At 44.6% G+C, this 19991-nt stretch overlaps 1 protein-coding gene across 1 annotated transcript in view; it reads right to left on the bottom strand.

The window, feature by feature from the left end:
- The window catches only part of CDH11 (cadherin 11), a 77339-nt gene that overhangs the window by 19317 nt on the left and 38031 nt on the right, over positions 1–19991 (bottom strand). Inside the window, exons 4-10 of the mRNA XM_006769825.2 lie at positions 18749–18868; positions 16592–16759; positions 13222–13409; positions 7198–7451; positions 2109–2245; positions 1161–1294; positions 585–702 (exon numbers count right to left, since the gene is read on the bottom strand). Coding sequence (XP_006769888.1) covers positions 585–702; positions 1161–1294; positions 2109–2245; positions 7198–7451; positions 13222–13409; positions 16592–16759; positions 18749–18868 — 1119 coding nt within the window. The remainder of the gene's footprint in view (positions 1–584; positions 703–1160; positions 1295–2108; positions 2246–7197; positions 7452–13221; positions 13410–16591; positions 16760–18748; positions 18869–19991) is intronic.

Here is a 19991-nt window from a genome sequence, read left to right as displayed (position 1 = left end):
TCTATACAACAAAAACAACTTGAAGACTTTGCACTGGGAAGCAGGACGCATTTGCTTTTCCCACGTTTCCCGTGGCCACAAGGTGCCTTGTCCATGCCCTTCTGGCGGTCATCCCGCAGCCACCCTCACGGACCCAGCTCTGTACCCATCACACTGCATCCCAACTGCGCGTGGAAGAAAAGGCCAGCTGAAAACTTCCATTGCCTGGTAAACTTGACCTAATGTGTTTTAATCTCTACCTGATATCAATATTCATAAAGCCACACTTCCCCTCTCGGGTTCATCAACCTCTGAAAAAAAATATGAAGGAAGTTATTTGCTGTTGGCTCTATAAGCTTCCCCACCGCTTCGTGACCATCGAAGCCAACAACAACAGCAAAAGTAAAATTCCATCAGAGTCACTCATTCATAGGCGCCAAATGAGCCCATGCCTCATAATAAAGACAGCATTGTGATCTCCCGTTTGCTCTTCACCAGAAAGGCGTTGATTATTGAGATTAGGGAAAATACTTGTGCTCTGCAACATAAAAGCCACCCATTTCCCATTTCTACATCTCTGAAGGCATAGGAACCTTGGTACGAACCTCTGTTGTCTATGACTGTGAAGTTTGGATTGTGAATGATTTCAGGAGGCAGAGTGAAGATAAATCTTGGTCCATTGGCTGTGTCATCCTTGTCATCTGCACTAATTGTAACAATTGGCTGAAAGAGAAAGGTGGCCCATAACTAAATCATGCTGACATTGTCACATCATTTATTTAAAAATTCCCGGCTGGCTAACAAGCCTGGTTTTAATCAGAGAACACAATTCCAGAGCTGTGGCTCTGAAGCTTTCTTGGGTAGTGGAAATATCTCCAGGTGATGCTCTCAAAAACCAAACTCCGCCCAGCCAGTGTGGCTCAGTAGTTGAGCGTTGACCTATGAACCAGAAGGTCATGGTTCATTTTCTGGTCAGGGCACATGCTCGGATTGTGGGCTTGATTCCCAGTGGGGAGCATGCAGGAGGCAGCCTATGAATGATTCTCCCTCATCATTGATGTTTCTCTCTCTTTACATCTCCCTTCTTTTCTGAAATCAATAAAAAAATATTTTTAAAAAAACAAACAAATTTGTTTCCCAATGCCTTGCTCATAGCCAGGGGAGAGGAGAAGCCAGGTTACCTGGTTAGATAGTGGCTTGTTCTGATCACTCTCACAGATGAAGCCTTCGTAAGGGGCAGCGAACTTGGGAGCGTTATCGTTGACGTCCAGGACCCTAATGGACACGGGGACTTTGGCTTCCTGATGCCGGTTGTCTGGAAAGCGAGCACTCAGTCAGTGCCAGGTAGGAATGCACGTTGGTCCAAGGTTACTCTTAGGAAGGAGTAAGCACCAGCCACTCCTCCAGGCAGTGCAGGGACAGGCATTATTGGCATAAAAGCCATCTGAAACCGGAAGTATGCTAGGACCAGGGTGCGAGGGATGCTCTGGAATAAATGTGAATATTAGACCAGGAAGAACCACTTTTCTATTTCTTCTGATTCTGATGCTGAGGTTATATTCTACATGCTTAGAATAGAGCCTGCCACCCCAGAGTGTAGTCCATAGCAGTGGTTCTCAAACTGGGGTTCCCCAGAGCAGCAGCAGAACCAGCTGGGAATTCCTTGGGAATGAAAACGCTCAGGCCTCAGCCCAGACCTACTGAACCAGAGGCGCTGAGGGAAATCTTTGTTATAACAACCCCTCCATCATATTCCAACACACGATCAAGTTTGAGAACCACTGGTCTACAGGTAAACAAGAAGCCACAAATCTCGGCTCTGAGGATTCTGCTGCTCTGGGTTTAAACAAAACTGAGTGACAGGATATAGCGGGGAATCCTTCCATGAAGGTCATGAGTGTCAAGCTGCTGAGGGTGGTCAGCTCACTGGCCAAGTCTGCACCCAGAGAAAATAAAAACGTCTCTGTGTCTTTACTTGTATGACTTCCTAGATGGAGAACCAAAAATAAATTATAAAGATGGAAAACATGTTTATTCTCTCTCAGCTGCCTGTCCCTTTCCAGAATATGGGGAAGCTGAGGGAATAATAATTGATAAAGCAGAATCAAAGCCCTTAGGAAAACACTTACGGATTTCTGCCGCAAAAACAGAGATGTTGAGCCAGGCGGTTTCCTCTCTGTCCAGAGGTTTTGTGGTTTTAATAAAACCATCCTCTGGATTAATAGTGAAAAACCTGTCCAGGTCAGTATGCCGATCAATTGAATACCTAAGCAGAATGCAAATGAGGCAATTAGAGGAGACATTCCAAGCAGCTTCATATTTGAGTATTTTCTCCATGCTGTATTTAAAGCAACTTTCCCATGGAGTTGCTTGAGCTAGGTGTTTTCTTTTTAATCAAATTTACTTTTCAAACTTTGTACATGAATCTTTTATAGAAATCATTTTGCCACATTAGCATTCTTTATCCAGTGCAATGAATGAAAGAGCTGTTTAGCATATTTGATTGAGAAGCATAATGCCATGTTGCATATTTCTCCGGATTTACTACAATCACCCACCATCTGAATATTTATGGAAGTGCATTTTGGGAAGTCGGTCTGCCTTGCTCCCAAACTACTCAGAAAGTCATAAATGTATCAAACCGTTGCCAGATTTTTGCATGAGATATTAAATAGTTTCACGTTTATCTAAATTTCTCAGCAAGGATCATTTATGGTCCAAAACAATCATTTTTTCTCCTTAAAGAACAATGTGAACTGCATTTTGAGCAGACTTATTTGCTTAGTCTTAGGGGTCCTCGGGTAGCTTGGTTCTGAATTCCAGGACGAAATATGCAAAGCAGGCTTGGCCATTCATGTGGAACATTCACACTGCCCACACTTTAATGACCCCAGACTGTGCCGAACAGCATAGCTACAAGGTTTCAGCTACTTCTCTCCACTAGAAAATTTACTTTGTTTCAAACAAAAGGCAAAATAATTTTCAAAATATTACTGGAGTATATTTATGGCAGGGTGAGGTGGGAGATGGGCCAAGAGGAAGGGCCATTATTGAGGTAACAGGGAAAGTGACTTACCAGTACTCAGGGCATGCCCAGCTGTAAGTATTGGAGCCCTGGCTTTCAAGAGTCTGCTGAACTCTTAACAGCCCTTCCTGCCCTCCCCCACACTGACTCCAAGTGGAAAAGATGGTCATGTCAACTCGGATAGCATGCTGGGCTTCCTAACTTGGTAGTTTCCTGTTCTTGGAGGGCTTAGCTGTGTTTCCCTGAAGTTTACAGAATATCTATGCCTGGAGGCATTCATCAAGGGCCATACAACTGAATATTAGAGGTAGCAGAGCCCGTGGAGGTCACAGGGTTTAGTATCTTCAATTTACAAATGACGGGATTGGCCAATGGTTTATTTTCTAGTTTCTGGGGCAGCCACTGTTAGAACCTGGATCTTCCGATTCCAGATCCTGTTCTTGGCACCCACAGGAGCTCATCACTGGTATCACGTGACTGTACAGCTCCCTGTGGGAATGGAATGAACAGTGCCCTTCCCCAGCGAAGAAACGGTAGACATCACACATCTCGTCGATGTCAATAGAGGATTAGTAACTGAGCCCTCAGCAGAGAGCCCTACTGAAAAGGAGGCAAAAATAATAGAAGACGTTTTGTCTCACCACCAGGAAATTTACTGTCTAGTTAACATGATAAGACACACTCGTAGGAAGAAATGGAAGGATTCCAAGCATTCTTCCATACAAGTGAATTGGATTTGTAAAATCCTAGGTGTAAGTTCATGCTCCAGTACATATAAGCTGAGTGATATGGAAAAGACACTTGAGTTCTTTGAATCTCAGCTTATTATCTTTTAAACTGGAATATGAACAGTACCTAACTTTGGGTTGTTTTGAGAACTACATGACGTAATAAATGTTTAAAATATCCAACTTAGCGCCTGGGCAGGATTCTGAGACTAGTGAAGATACCAGGTGTGGTGCTGTTGGAGGTGGGAGAGATTCCTGCCAAGGAAGCTAAGAGGAGTGAATATTTAAGGAAGACAGTTGTAAACAAAGGTATGTCTAATGCTACAGACTCTTAGAAAAAGAAGATATGCGTAATGTTCATGTGGCTGAGAGTTGGGGTGACACAATAAGGCCTTACCTATATGTCTAAGACACAAATTCATTTAGAGGTGAAGATAAGCTATTAGCAAAGTAGGTGGTGAGGATAGGAGACCCAGTGAATAAAAGGAGACCCAAGTGGGTGAAGGGGTTGGTGCACTGAGCATCTTTGGATAATTATAGACATGGAAATTGCCTGAAACCATTGAAAACATGACCCCAATACCCAATTGCTGAAGTGGGTCCTGGGAGAATGAGGTGCAGAGGGGATCAGCAGTTGCTCCACGTGTTTTTACGTCATCACTCTTCTAAAAAGTTGCTAATGCACCTCGATATTCCTGACCAAAGTGAAGCTATTTATAATTCACACCATGAACAGTGTAGAGTAGTTGAAAGGTGTTACAATGACCCTCAGTCATAATGTAATGCATCTTCTTGCACAGGGAGAACTCAGTACGCACACCTTGTCGGGAAATCTTGTCATTAGTGGTGGCTGGGCTGGAGTAAAAAGCTCAAAGTGGACTCAGGGTAGATGTGGACTACCATACAGGCTTTGAAGAATTCACATCATCCTTCTGAGTGTCAGTATTTCCATCTATGGGATCCTAAAGCAGTGAATGCCTCAAAAGGTGCCTATTAACTTCCTCAGTGCAACAGATTGGGACCAAGAAGATGCTCAATACGGGGAAATTCTCTTCCTTGCTCACAAGGAACAAGGTTCAAGGATTGAAAGGCAGTGGAGCCCTGGCTGGGGGCTCAGTTGGTTGGAGCATTGTCCCATGCACCAAAAGGTTGTGGGTTTGATCTCTTGTTGGAAGGCAACCACATACAGAAGGCAACCAGTTAATGTTTCTCTCTCCCTCCCTCTCCTTCTCCCTCTCCCTTCCTCTCTCTCTGAAATCAGTAAGAACATATCCTCAGCTGAAGATTGAAAAAAAACAAGGCAATGGCAGTATTTACATTTGGAACACCCTTCCACTCAGCATTTTCTTTGGTGCAAATAGAAAGATGTCACTGTCCATGACAATATTTTGTCATGCTCGGATCCGTTTACCTTTTCTTTCTAGCCTTGCTGAGGTAGGATTGACAAATAAATACTTGCATATATTTAATGTGTACAACATGGTGTTTTGATAAAAGTATACCTTATGTAATGATTACCAAGATCAGACTAATTAATATATCCATCACCTCCTAGAGTTACCATCTTGTGTGTGTGTGTGTGTATGTGTGTGTGTATGTTTGTGGTAAGAACACTTAAGATCTACTCTCTTAGTAAATTTCAAGTATAAAATATATTATCTAGAGTTCTAGAACTTCTTCATCTTACAACTAAAAGTTGTACCCCATTACTAAGATCTGCACCCCCCCCCCACTTATGTGTAACCTCCCAACCCCTGGCCACCACTGTCCTGTTTGATTTATTTTTAATTTTTTTTTTAGATTCTACATATTATGCTATATTTGTCTTTCTGTGTCTGGCTTATTTCACTTAGCATACTTTTCTCCAAACTTATGCACATTATCACAAATGGCAGGACTTCCTTTTTTAAGGCTTAATATTCCATTGTATATATGTACCACATTTTGCTTATCCATTCATTGGTTGATGAGCACTTAAGTGGTTTCCATGTCTTGCCTATTGTGAACACTGCAATGACCATGGGGGTGCAGCTATCTCTTCAAGACACAGTCATTATAAAAACAGTACAGAAGTCCCTCAAAATGCAAATGGAAGCTGATATTGTCCTGCAGGTGGACCTTATTAACCCTGAACTCCACAGACACGTCCTGGCCCTTTGTAAGGGTGCCGTGGACAACATGCATACTGAGGTGTCACTGTGATGCACCGTGGCGAGGGCTGTGAGGTGGCAGTTCACATCTAAGTGCGGGGGATGGGGGGCGGAATAAGCAAGTTGCAAAGAAAGGGGAAGAAAGAACCGGGAGGAAGAACATGGAAAGTCCAGAACTAGAGAGGGCTGTTCTACATCAGAGAACAGGAAGTAGGCAGGTCTCACGCAGCCAAGAGCCAGGTGGGAAGAAAGAGTGAGACAGGGGAGAGCAGAGATGAGCAGGCCCAGCAAGAGCCTTGGGCCAAGTAAGAGAGTTGAGATTATTTTGGGGGGGACAATGGGGCATTGGGGACAATGTGATCATCGATCATGTTGTTGTTGGACTGGGTATGAGGTGATGTTGGCTATGTTGTAAACTGATGGCTCTGGCTCTGGGATTGATGAGAGAAAGGTCGGGGGAGACTGCAGGCGGGGACACCATGAGGAGGGATCGGGGGAGGAATTCAGGTGAGCAGGGAATCCAGGACGGCCGTGGAGAGGGTAACGTTTGCTAGAATCCAGGCCAGGACAGTTTTCAGGCAACTATGAGTTTCTGTCCTATAAACATCTTTAATCTGTGACTCAGTCTCCTTCTCAACCGCTTCCTCATCAGCCTTATCCCTCATTAACTCATGTCACTGATGGAGGAGGCGGAATCCTAAACCACAATTCTCCATCTTGTTTTTCCAAGCCACAAAAAACAATGTGCACAACACACAAGCACCCTAAACCTGTCCGGCACTCTGTTACCTCTCAGCAGCAGCTAGACAGTCAGAGCGCGCTCGCCTGGCCTCCTGTTCACTGGCCATGCCTCCTGGGCACCTCACAGAGCCCCGTTCCCCTTCCATGTAAGGATAACAATTCCTATAATAGGGAGGGGAGGGGGTAAATTACATCACATGTCTGCATACCCAGTGGACTGACCGGAGCATAGGAAGGTGTTCAATAAGTTATAATTACTCTACTTATTTTATAATTAGTATTTATACTTCCCCTCAGTTCCCCTGGGCACACAGGCCCAGCTGAGGCTTCCGTCGCTGGAAATCTGCTCCAGAGAGAAATTAGGCAGCTTACACAAACCCATGCACAAAGCGTGCAGCAGGGGCAAAGTAGACGTCCATCTTCTAACTTTTAATCTCGGTTACATGGCATTGGACCTGAGTGTTTTGGACCCTTTTGTAATTGAAGGTGTGGTTTCGGGTCTCTGCAGGGCTTTGCTAAAGCCTCTTGCCTCTAAAATTCCCCATCCAGGCTTTTACGCTACATCTGTCTGTACCTTATCGGGCTGTTGGCAGCATCAGGGTCTTTGGCATGGACTCTCCCCACCACGGTGCCAGCGGCTGCGTTTTCTTGGACTTCGTGGATGTAACTTGGGGCCAAGAACATGGGGGGTTCGTCAGCATCTTCCACTGCGATCTTGATTGTCACCGTGTCCTTGAAAGGCCCGTTGCTGATGAATTTGGGATCGATGTGCACGTTGGCTGCCTCCACCTTCAGGCTGTATGCTCTCTTGGTTTCGAAATCTACGGGCTGACGAGAAGGAAGAGAGGGTTGGCAACTGATTCCTTGAAAGAATAATGAAAGCGAGAGGCCTGCTTCTGTTATAGGGCAGAGTGTGCAGTTCCTCAAAGTGAGAAAATCAGTGTCTATTCAATATCCAATTACCTGAGCCATTTGGTCAGAAAATCAGACAAATCAATGGCTGAACCCTGGAATATGCTTAATGGGCAATTCTAGGAGCACAACAGACACAGAAGGGGCCCGTGACCTCAAATGTACCTCATTCTGTACAGCAACACGAAGGCTGCTCAAAACCCCTAAAAGGCACCCATGATGAGAAGGAATGACAACACTATAGAAATACATGGTACTCATTCTGTACAGCAACACGAAGGCTGCTCAAAGCCCCTAAAAGGCACCCATGATGAGGTTTGACAACACTACAGAAATACATGGTGTATAGACTGTTCTGTAAAGTACTGAAAGTCTTGGCAATAAAAATACCCATTGGCCCAGCTGGTGTGGCTCAATGGTTGAGCATCAACCTATGAACCAGGAAGTCTTGGTTCAATTCCCAGTCAGGGCACCTGCCTGGGTTTTGGGTCTGATCCCCGGTAGGGGGCATGCAGGAGGCAGCAGATCAATGATTCTTTCTCATCACTGATGTTTCTATCTCTCTCTCCCTCTTCCTTTCTCTCTGTAATCAATAAAAATACATTTTTAAAAAAGGAATACCCCAGTGTGATGTTGATTTTTAACATATCCGTCATGCTTCTTAACCTCTCTTTTCAGAGACTGTGCTGTAACTAGTCAGACGGGAATGACAGTTTGTTTTGATTGTGCTCATTTCTAGGAGACCTTCTATTTTTAGCAAGCCATAGGCAAATAAGAATAATGCTCCCTTGATATAGGAATGTATATATGTAAGAATATCCATTCGAAGAAAAACAACTATAAACAACGTAGATGTTACAAAGATATGAAAAATAATTGGGAAGTAGCATTGGAATGGCTGCAGTCACTGGGAAATGGATGGAAAACACCCTCATTTCGAACGAGAGGCAGTCCAGTGAATCAATGGGCAGAGGGTGAAAAGTAAAACTGCAGCAGAGAACGGAGCCCTCCTGCCTAGGAAACAGGGCTTTCTAACCAGCACTGTGGATGATGCTTAGCTACCAAATGTGTGCAAAGACTTGGGTCGTTTAAGGCAAACAGCTGCCTGCCACGCTATTGCCTCCTTTGAACGGGTGGGCAACCATAGGGTGGCCACTCTGCAACCGCTAAAGGAAGATGATCCACGTCCAGGAAGGTTAAACACATTCCACACCCTGGACACTTTCCATCATCTTCCCACCCTCCTGCTCCCCACTCGGGGGCATTCCCTCTTCCTGGAGCAAGACCCGCCCCAGCTGCCCAGCTTTATCCTTCGCTGGGTGACGAAGCCGCAGAACAGGATGATATTTCTAGGCTGAGGGTATGAGATTGCTGATGTTTCTCCAAAAATCTCTGAATTATTAGATTTTAAAAAAAATATTGGAAGATGATAGTTCTGAGACCTGGTAGGTAGAACATTTCTCATCTCAGGTAGCTGGGTGCTCCTAGAGCCAAACCTTTTGATTTAGGTCTAGGCACCTGCCCAGAGCATGCTCCCAATGGCAAGCCCTGTGGGCATGAAGGCTGGTGCCATTATGCTGCGGTTGGATCAATGCTTTTTGGACCCCAAGCAAAATGGCCCAAATCTCTGCACACATTGGTCTGGAATGCCCTTTCCTACATTGGTGAGGTCTGACTAAATTTTCTGGTGGTCTGCCTACACCTCATGGCCTTGGCAAGTCCTCCTAAGCCACCAGACAGATCAAGGTGGTCCATTAGTTGCCCTTGCAGCCCCTCACCTCCCACCCCCGGAAGGTGGGGAGCAGCCCAAAGGGCTCTAGTGGGTCTTGTGGATCTTTGCTCATCTTTGCGTCCCCAATGCCCAGGAATGACTGTGCCAAGTGATTGTATGCACCCATCATTGTGACTAAGTGGGGAGCAGGGCAGATGAGTACCATTTTAATATTTACCTACAATACGTCCCCAGCCTCCTTCCAAAAGAGATTTAAGGTCGCTTCCCATGTGCACATTTATATCCATGTTATGAGCAGTTGAAATAAAGCTAAATGAGGCAACACTCTATTTGAGCCATAAAAATCTTACTATCCCCTCGTTTACTATCCCCCCTCTGAAAACTCTCTCTGGGGGGTGAATTCAGGAGAATATAACAATATTCAAAAAGGTGTTATGTTTGTTAGATAGAGTATAGGGTTATGTCTAATCAGGAGGAAGGTACCCACAAAACATCAAATCCCACGGGGAGCGTTTATCAAGGAAAAAAACAGCCCATCCGTAGGATGGGATGTCATGTAGTCATTAGAAATGATTATGCATGGTATATAACAACATGTAAAATGTTTACTATGTGACATTAAATTAACAAGTCTGATGACCCTATGATTGCAGATGTGTGAGATGTTATATGCATGCGGGCAAGGAATACTTAGATATCAAAATGGCTTTATTAAAGTGGGGAATATTTAAAATGTTTTCTAATGCTGCTCTCACAGTGTTTTACACTGAGTTTATTTGATTAAAAGTAAATAACTTAGAAGCAGTGCCAGGATATCTCTTTGATAAATAGGAGCCTCCTTGGGTCAAGGGTGCTGCATGAACAGATTGGATTTTGCCCCGGAAGTGGACAGAGCCAGTGATAAGTTTCACCTTCATTTTGCATTGGTTCTTCCTTAGTCCACCACAGAGGCTGTGTGAATAGCCCGAGGGCAGTTCTCTCCTCTGCACCACTGCAGCCCTGAGGCCGTTGCTTCCTAAGCTCTTCAACAAATGGATGGCTCTGCCTCCTAAACATCTCTTGAATTCTTCATCTTCCCTTCCTCTGCCTTCTCCAGTTCTCTATAATTTCTCCCTTGAGTTCCAACAACCGTTTTTGCAATGGTCCCACTGTATCCATCTCTAAACCCTGGAGACTGAACTTATTCAACTTTCCTAAACCTGTCCTGTTTCCATCCATACCGGATTCCAAGAAGTTCTTCAGGAGGTCTTTTTCTGCCCTTCCTCTCCTTATCTATCTGGTAAATTCCTACTCACCCATGGAGACTCCGCTCAAGATTTGGCCCCTGTAAGAAGTCGTTATGTCCTTATTCATAGATCTGATCGCACAGTTGGTTCTCAACTGGGGAGTGATTTGGGGCTAACTTCCCTCAGGCTTCATCAGGCGCTGTCTACAACTATTTATTATTATCCTGACTGGTGGGGTGGGGTGGGCTTACTGGCATCCAGTGAGGAGAGGCAGGGATGCTGTTAAACATCGTACAATGCACAGAACAGCCCCTGCAAGAAAAATGATCTGTCCGGAAATATTGTTAGTGCTGAGGCTGAGAAAATTCGCTCTGCTGTAATTGTCATTTTACTTCTCTGTCCTGTTAAATTGTGACCTCTCTGTGGCCAGGACTCTCACTCTTCAACCTCAGATGTCTAGCCTTCCTCAAAGGGCCTGCCCAACAAATAATAACTCAATAATTCTTGGTAAAAAAATGGATAAATAGATCAAGAAATGAGCAAAAAAACTATATTAAAGAATATTCTTAAAAGACAAACATATCCCCATTATCTCTCCATACCCTTTTATATTATTAAATCATATATAATGACTTCCACAAGGACCCATCCTTTCACTGTGTTAAATTCACCTCTCGATTTTTTTTCTAGTGGACATTTGGAACTTTGTGCTGTAAGTTTAAGGAATGAAACGACATCTTACTCTGTTTTAAACCTACACTGCAGTGCTTTATAGACTATTATCCTTTTGCTTGGAATAAACACACTGCACTGGGGGGAAATGTGCAAATTAATCTTATGCGGAGAGCTCATTTGCCATGTGCGAGTTCCACGGGGTGATTTTAATGCTTCTGGATTTTGGAGACGCAGTGTGTGCTTATGCCCTAAATACACTGAAAACAGGTGACAACCTTAGCATAACCAACTACCCAATTACTTTGAACAGCGAAGGATGAGAGGCAGAAATCGCTGATGTCAATGCTCATATGTCAGTGTCAAGCAGGAGGGATAGTAATATTAATTAACACGCTAAGGTGACAGCTCTACGCTGCACGCAGTTCACACGGAGATTCTCCCGGAGGAGAAACCCAAGGAAGTGATTACCCCAGGCCCTGCGGACACACCGTCACTGTCACTAATGTCCACGTTTCCAAGTATCCAAAGCTCACCCGATTCCATATGCATTTACAACAGAGTCCCTCCTATCTTCTCTTTGTTCTGTGACCCATCATATTTCTCCTAAACCCAACAGTGCCTTCAAATGCTATGGCAAGTCAGCCCCCTGGAGGACATCTCTCCTGCCCGCCCCCCTTACTGAAAAATCTGCCCCCCCCCCAGGAATTTCCTCCACTCCACCCTCGATTTCTCCCCAGCTACCGGCCTCTTTATTGATTCTTCAAATTGTATTTTTAGCAGTGTTACAGTCCTATCTCTTCCATCACACTGAGAAACTTAATATTCATGCTAGAAAACTAGGTTGAAAATGAATGCTTGATTAAAACCAAGGTAACCCCATCATCCAATTCAGACTGAATGCTCCCCACACTTGGATGATGGAGAGGGGTTGATTTCTCAAGTGGTAAATCAGGGGGAAGACCATTTTAGAATAAACTGTAACAGTTTCTTCACATTTATAAGCCCTCGTGGCCCAGCTGTTGCTAAAATGTCTTGAGAGCGAAGTTGTTCAAGAATACTCTAGGTTTAAATCCCGTGCCTGTGAATTCCTACCTGTGTGACTAGGACAGCGTCAAGTTGTGTAGTCTGTCTGAGCCCCAGTCTCCTCATAATTAAAAGAAGGTCTCTTTGTGCATAGGAATCATATGATCTATCTTTTTAATGAGTTTTGTGAAAGGCAAACAAGAGAGTGTTTGGAAGAGGCTTGGGCTTTCTCTGGCCAATATTGAGTATTGAGAAAATGTTAGATCTTACAAACAAAGCAAGGAAAAGAACAATAAACTCCCCATTGTCTTGAATTAATCCGAAGGACACATGTTAGGGACAGTTTAGCATGGGGGAAGGACCATTATTGTTGTTTCTTGGGTTCAATTTTTTTAAAAAAAATAAGTTTTTCATTGATTTTTAGAGAGAGAGAGGAAGAGAGAGGGATAAAGAGATAGAAATATCAATGAGAGAGAAACTCTATCAATCAGCTGCCTCCTGCATGCCCCTTACTCTGTATTGAGCCTGCAACCCGGGCATCGAACCGTCACCTCCTGGTTCATGGGTGGACGCTCAACCACTGAGCCACACCGACTGGGCTCTTGGGTTCAATTTTGAGAGAAAATGACAGCAGTGCAATGGAACTTGGGTGTTTGAGCCAGGGAAGGTCCTGGGCAGCCCATATGAACAGACTCGCTGGGCCAAGCCACAGGGGGAACTTCATACATGTCAGTGCTGCTTCTCCCAAATGTAGGTGTGTCTAGCTGTCTTTCCTTCCGGAGCAAAACTGTGCCCAGAGCTAACTAGCAATCTCAGGTAGATGCCCCAGTCTCCCTTGCTGCTTCCCGCCCACCCCTTTGGAATACAGTCCTGCTATTTCCCCAGAGCTCTGAGCTCAGCTGTAAAAGCAGGTCAGCTCCAGATGCCCCTGTTTGCATTTTTTTAAACCCTCAACTCCCCGTGTCTTGCCACGTTGCCTTGGCAGAGCAGGCCATACCACTGATATGTCTGGTTCCTCATCCTAACTCACCTTTTTCAGCTTCACCACGCCCTCCTGTGTGTCATAGTCCGTTGTGATTTCAAACAGTTCCATACCGTCTCCATCAACAATAGTGTATGCAACTAAGCCGTTTTCACCAATGTCGGGGTCTTTAGCCTTCACTCTCCCGACTTCCTCCCCAGGAACCGCTGCTTCTGACACAGACATCTGGTATACGCCTAAAAGAAGAAAACATCTACTCTTATTTCCCCTTTTACTTATTAGCTGTAGGACTTTAGATTCCGTTGAACCCCAATACATTTCTCAAAGGGTTTGAAATTGAACTTCCTATTGATTGAAAACATGAAAAGAAGCGAATGGATGGAAGAGCCCGCATGGCCTGTGTGTGTCAAAGGAATGGGTTCTACAAAGAAAGATGAAACAATCCCGGGGTCAGAGGAGATGGAGTGGGGTCCCCTGTCCCACATGAGGAAGGAAAGAATGCTCAGTTACATTTCCCATGAGCAAGCGCTGGAGGGCCATGGCATCCTTGAACATTCAATCAGCCACGACTTCTTTTCATTCCTTTCAAGGTCATGACCCTTCTAACTCAGTATCTGACTTTCCTCTTACTTCACTCCCTTCACCATTTGTTCAAACACTACCTTACCTGCAAACATTTCCCACAGAGTGACCCTGCCACATATATTCATTTATTATTTATTGGCAACTTATTACGTGCCAGTCACTGTCCCAGCCCCTGGATACTCAGTTGTCAATGAAATCATCGAGATTGCTCCCTTTAGGAGGCAACTACCCTACAGGGAAACACGAAATGTGTACACACGGTGATGTCAGTGCTGGGAAGAAGGGAAACGTGGTAGGTTACGGGGAGGAGCGTAATGAGACAGTGAGGTGTGGACTGTAACTGTGTGATAGCAGGTTATGAATACGTGTGTATGTATGTGCATGAGTGTGAGTATGTGTATGCATTAGATGTGTGTCTGTGTGTGACACTGTGTGCACTTGCATTAAGTATGTGTGGTGAGAAGGAGAAAGCAAGAGAGAGAGAGATTTTGAATGGGGTGGGCAGGAAGATACCCCTTAAAGAAGGCAACTGAACACCCCTGGAGGACCTGAGAAAGACAAACCATGTGACTACTTCCTACTACTTTGTGCTACAAAGACAAAACAGTGACACATACAGGGAGCAGCAAATGGCAAAGAGCCTGAGGAGGGAATGTACTGAGTACAGAGCAGCAAGAAGAGGGGTGACTGGCGCCTTCTATGAAGAGATAAGGGGTGTAGGTTCAGTGGGGCCCAGTGATGTAAAGGGCTTTGTAGGAGGGGTCCTGAACATTTTGTTCAGACATAGTGGGAAGTCACTGGCAGGCTTCCCATAGGCAAGGGAAACCTGAGGAGGCTTGACTGGCACTTCTACACTCTGCAGTTATCCTGTATGACATCATACGGAAGTCACTCCCCAGCTGAATGGTTTGGGGCAAGTTACTTAACCTCTTTAAGTTGTCGTTTGCCCTCATGCAGATTTCTTCCTGTTCCAGAACTCTGTCTATATGTATGTGTATCATTTGGCTTTGAATACTTTCCATTTGGACCAATATTCAACTTAATCCCACTACGTCCTTCACACTGAAGGACGCGTGGAAAGTGGGAGTCCGTAAACTAGCTATGAGTTGATTTTCTCCAAATCTCATTTGCATTCATGGCTATGAAGCTGGTGATTGCATAGAAATGATGTATCTTGTCTACGTGATGGTAGGAGGGCTAGGGCCTGAATGGCTGCCTGCTAATAATCCTGCTTGGCCTTTTCCTTCCAGACACCAGACAGTTTTACAGTGTGGATAACAGAGCGTGCAGTTGGTAGAGTGCTACATGAGCCTTAAACTTTTGGGGGATGCTGAACCTCCTGCCTGATTAGGCAAAGTAATCTTTCTCCAGCTCTTCCGGGTCTTCAGGACAAAGGGTGTTGCCTGTAATTCTCTATCTAGTGTCTCTCTGACCTAGATTGTTGTCTTTGGAGTCCTTTCAGTGACCATAGTGCCCTCACGGGGCCATATTTGGTTGTCTTACTTATTCCTTCATTTGGAATGTCACCTTTCTGGAGATCAACTCATAGGCCCTACCAGCTACTCTTCTAGCCTGATGAAGAAGACACACTTACGCTGAAAGTGTACTAGCAGCAGCAGCATTATGAATGCACTGAATCTGTCTATACCTAGACGTCCGGAAACAGACCCATGTTCAAATGCTACTTTGCCATTTTTTGGGGGCAATTAACTGAGTCTTTCCAGAAGCCCAGTTTTACTTGTAAAATGTAGGTTCTGAGAGAGATTGCAGTAGTAGTGACTATTCACTAAGTGATAGTAGTTGTCATTATGATTATTAATAACAACCTTTCAAAATCTGTTTTTCTTTCATGTCCCTCAGCAATCCTATACATTTTGTAGAAGGGCGGACCATAGTCTCTCAGATAATAATCAAGGCTAACATTGGTTGACCACTTATGACAGATGTCACTGTAGATTTTACACTAGCTCATTCATTTCTACAACGTCCTATTATTTAGGTCCTATTATTTAGGAATCTGTATTTTCCCCAAATGGCCAGAACAACATCTCCTGCCCCCTATGCTTTTTCTTTAACCTGACTGTGCACATCCTGTTGAAGGGTGGGGTCTACAAGAACTCCACTTCCATGTGGGCAGTCTTAAGGCTACAGTGTGAATGAAGGGCTATCTGACGCTAGGCCACATAGGCAAGTCAGTTCTGCCTGAGGTTCCTGGGGGCCCCCCTTGTAGACCCTATCCAAGCCACTCCATGGAGAGGACCCATGGAGAGGAACCAACAGCCAGCACCACCTCACCAGCATATGAGTGAGCCCCGCTGGAAGTGCACCCTCTAGTCCCAGTGAACTGTCCCCCATTGACACTCTAGAAACAGGCAGTCTCCTCCACATTTTGCCCAAATGGCAGACTAATGAGAAAAACCCCCACTATTACTGTTTTAAGCCACAAAGGTTCTGGGCGGCCTGTTATATAGCAGTGGGTAACTGACTCAGGTGCTGCTGTTCCCAGGTTAGTATTGAGGACACTGAGTCAGAGACGGGCTCATTCATGACTAGATGGCATCAACAGCGTCTGGTAAGACACCTAGCACAATCGATTCCCTGTTTCCAGGATCCTGGGACTCTTTACATCTCCCGTTTCTCCTACTAGATCTATTCCATTGTTTTTGTTGTTGCTGTGGCTGCTGCTGTCTTGTTTCAGTTTTTGGCGCGAATGATGTAAAACACCTCCATTTTTCTTGACTTTTTCTTCCAAGCTGAGTAAAGCAGGACTGGGTCACAGAGGATGGCGGGCTGCAGCAGCATTGGAAAGCGAAAGCCACGCCCACCTACTTACTCTGTGGAAACTTTGGTGGGTTGTCGTTGACATCGGTCAGCGTGATCGTCACTTTGGTTGTCCCTGAGAGTCCACCCATGTGTCCGCCCATGTCCTTGGCCTGGATCACCACGTGGTACTCCTCCTTGGCTTCCCTGTCCATGTTGGGAAGGGCTGTTCTGATGATACCTGGGCAGGGGAGCAGAAACCATCACAGGCACTCACTTCTAACAGGGGTGGGGAACCTTTCTTCTGCCAAGGGCCTTTTGGATATTTATAACATCATTCTCAGGCTTTACAGAATGACCATCTTAAAAATTAGCCTATTATATTTGGTCAAATATTTAAGTAACTCACCCTTAATGCCTTGGCAGGGCCAGACCAAATGATTTCTCAGGCCTTCTAGGGCCCACGGGCCGGACATTCCCCACCCCTGGCTTATAACAACAATATAACCAAAAATGTACTAGGTCCCAGGGATGCAAAGGTGAGTGAGACAGAACCTACTCTCACAGAAAGGTTACCTCTACATGATAATTATAACCCAAAGCAGCCATGCCTGGAGCGCCAGAGATGTATTTCCAGTAAACTGCCATAATTACTAATACAGCATTGAAATTTTATATGTTTTATATATTGCATTTCAAATGCAAGTAACCGCCTCATATTCTCAGGTATACACTTCCTGAAATATTTGAGGGTATCCATGACTGAAACCAATTTCTGGACTACCAATAGAATCTTTTGAAGTCTATCCCTGCATGCAATTCTTGGAAACATTTCCATGTTTGGTCCATATTAGGATAAAAGAAGACAGCATATATCTCATGCAATACCTTAAATGTTAATACTAAAATTGAAAAGAGTGAACTATATGGGTTAAAAATGTACATAATGCTTATACAAACATTTACTCTATGATGACCTGTCACTGACAACAGTAATAAATTAATGATGTAATTCAATAAGATCCCTAGATATTAGCATATGATTTACATGAAAATCAGGCTCAGTTAAATCTCTTGGGAACATGTGTGAGCTTTTTTCCTCTGTACAAATGGCAACATTTCCAATGGGAATATGAAGAGCACTGCGGACACCTTAGGTCCTTACCGCTCTCTTATCCGCAATGTTTGCATGTTTGTGGAAACACCCTTGATCTCATGGGGCCTCATTCTTCTGATCTGTAAATAATTTGTTAGGTTCAAACTATGAGACCCTGAAACCATGAAGGTTGCGAGTCCCCACCTGTGCTGAACATCTCAAAAGTCGAGATGGAATCCCACATTCATCCTTGGTTAAGCCGGAAAGGCTACATGCCAGTGCTTTTGATGAAACCAAAGCAAGTAGCCCCGTACGTTGTGATCTGAAGCACAGTAGCTACAAATAAATGACGGCATAGGGTAGGCGGAAATAATATCAAGGAAATGAGCCAAGTATCTGATGGGTGGACTATAACTGTAACAATAAGTGTGAATTGTTTGTAAACATCTTTCAAATATACGGGGCATGTTGTGGAGAGAAGGAAGGGGCTTTGGGAGTAATATTGTGGGCGAGCAGTTTCACAGGGTTTTAGTGTGTATTCTAATGAAAGGATCCCTGAGTCACACTTGGCACAAACGAAGTGAGACACTTCGGTTTGGGTTGTTGCTAGCATTCACTCTCTGGGTGTGCTGTTTGTCATCTGTAAGATGACACAGGGTGTCTCTCAGCGTGATGGGGAGACCCGAATGTGCTGCCTCCCAAATGCACTTGCGCATTAGTATTAACACCCCTGCGTGCACCCTGCACCTTGGCCTCTGAGAGCCTCCGGTATGTACATCAGCCTTTAAGTTGTGTAGCCTCTTCATTTGGATTCACTGTTGAATTTTAAGATAAAACTTAAATATTTTAAGATAAATTCTTCAATTTTAGTTGACTTCTAAGATACAATTTTAAGATAAAAGTTGCGTTTTAAGATTATATTTCTTGTTCTGACATGGTGACATACAGATGAAAACAACAGTATATGTGGCTCATTGGATGCCAGGCACCTGCACAGTGTTTGATTCTCGCACTAACCCTGAGAGGTGGCCCTTTCCATATCTGAGAAAGCAGAGAAAAGCAACTGGGTTGAGGGAGCAGGTCTGGGCTCCTTATTCACAAAGTGTCACAAGCCTCAGTGACATTTCAGGGTACCTGTCTGTGCCTCCACCGAGAAGTAGGGCTGTCCTTCGAGGATGCTGTACACCAGCTTGGCGCTGTTTCCGTAGGTGGGGTCATCTGCGTCTGAGGCCGTCACCTGGATCACTGACGTGCCTTAGAAATGAAATGGATGCATTAGCAGCGGTCCCTCGGCTTCTCAAATCCTGTTCTAGTTTACAAAGTTCCCTTTTAAAATAAAAAACGGAGGAGACTATTTAATATGCTTTCATTTCCTGGAGTTGAAATGCAAGGTAGTTTTCCTTCCTTCCCTCTCTCCTCCTTTCCTTCCTTCCTTCCCTCCCTTCTCCCTCCTTTCCTTATTCCTCCATTCCTTCCCTCTTAATTCCCATACCTTAGAAATGAACTTTCTATACTCCTAATCCACGCTACTATGCTTGGTAGTTAAAATGCTACTATGAATATTATTGCAAAAACATTCTAAGACCCATGGCAGTTGAAATATTCAATCGATTGAATAATTAAATAAAAATCTCCCCAAAGAGTATAAGAAGGCGTAATTAGTGATGACTTGCTTTTCATGAAAGGACAGAATGCAGGCTTCCTTCCATCTGTGGCAGAGCAATAAACACATCATTTTATTGTTGCTCTGCATGTAAGAAAGTGGCTGCTCATACTACATCTTAATTAATTCATGGCTATAAATATCACACAGAAGGCCGTTCCCTACTGGCCTGACAGTTGCAAGGTCCCACCTCTGAGGTGTGTAATGGTCAGACCACAGAAAGTACCAGCAGGCATCTGCTGAGACGGAGGGTGAGCATGCGTGGGTCAGAGTGAAAGCAAACCAGGGAACTGAAGGGAGATGAGAGTGTGTTTCCTAGAAAAATGTGCTCCCTGATGGTCACAGGATCTGAGGGCACAAGGTGTTGGGCTTGGAATGTGGCAGAGAGGCAATTTTCAAATTCCTCTGCTCCAGGCAGTGTTTGGGGCACATCCCAGATACTCTGCCCATGTCCCTCTCTCTGTATTCACTTGCATCCACTGGACTTGAGATATCGGGTAGGCGAGGAATGACGTTTTACAAACTATTTTGAAAACTGGGTTATTATTGGAGTGGGGAGTCTACCCCCATCCAGCAAACAAGCAAACCCGAGTTGCTGCCCTGACATTTTCAGCAGCTGGGCTAGCTTCCCCGTGGGAGGCAAGGGAGCCGTCTGCGCAGCCTCTGACAACCCTGAACGCACGAGGTGGCCGCGATTTCCACCTGGTGTAACAG

This window comes from Myotis davidii, unplaced genomic scaffold (assembly GCF_000327345.1).
Source record: "Myotis davidii unplaced genomic scaffold, ASM32734v1 scaffold243, whole genome shotgun sequence".
In the NCBI taxonomy this organism is placed as follows: domain Eukaryota; kingdom Metazoa; phylum Chordata; class Mammalia; order Chiroptera; family Vespertilionidae; genus Myotis; species Myotis davidii.
The sequence above is the reverse complement of the archived record's forward strand: the minus strand, read 5'-3'. Positions and strand labels throughout refer to the sequence as shown.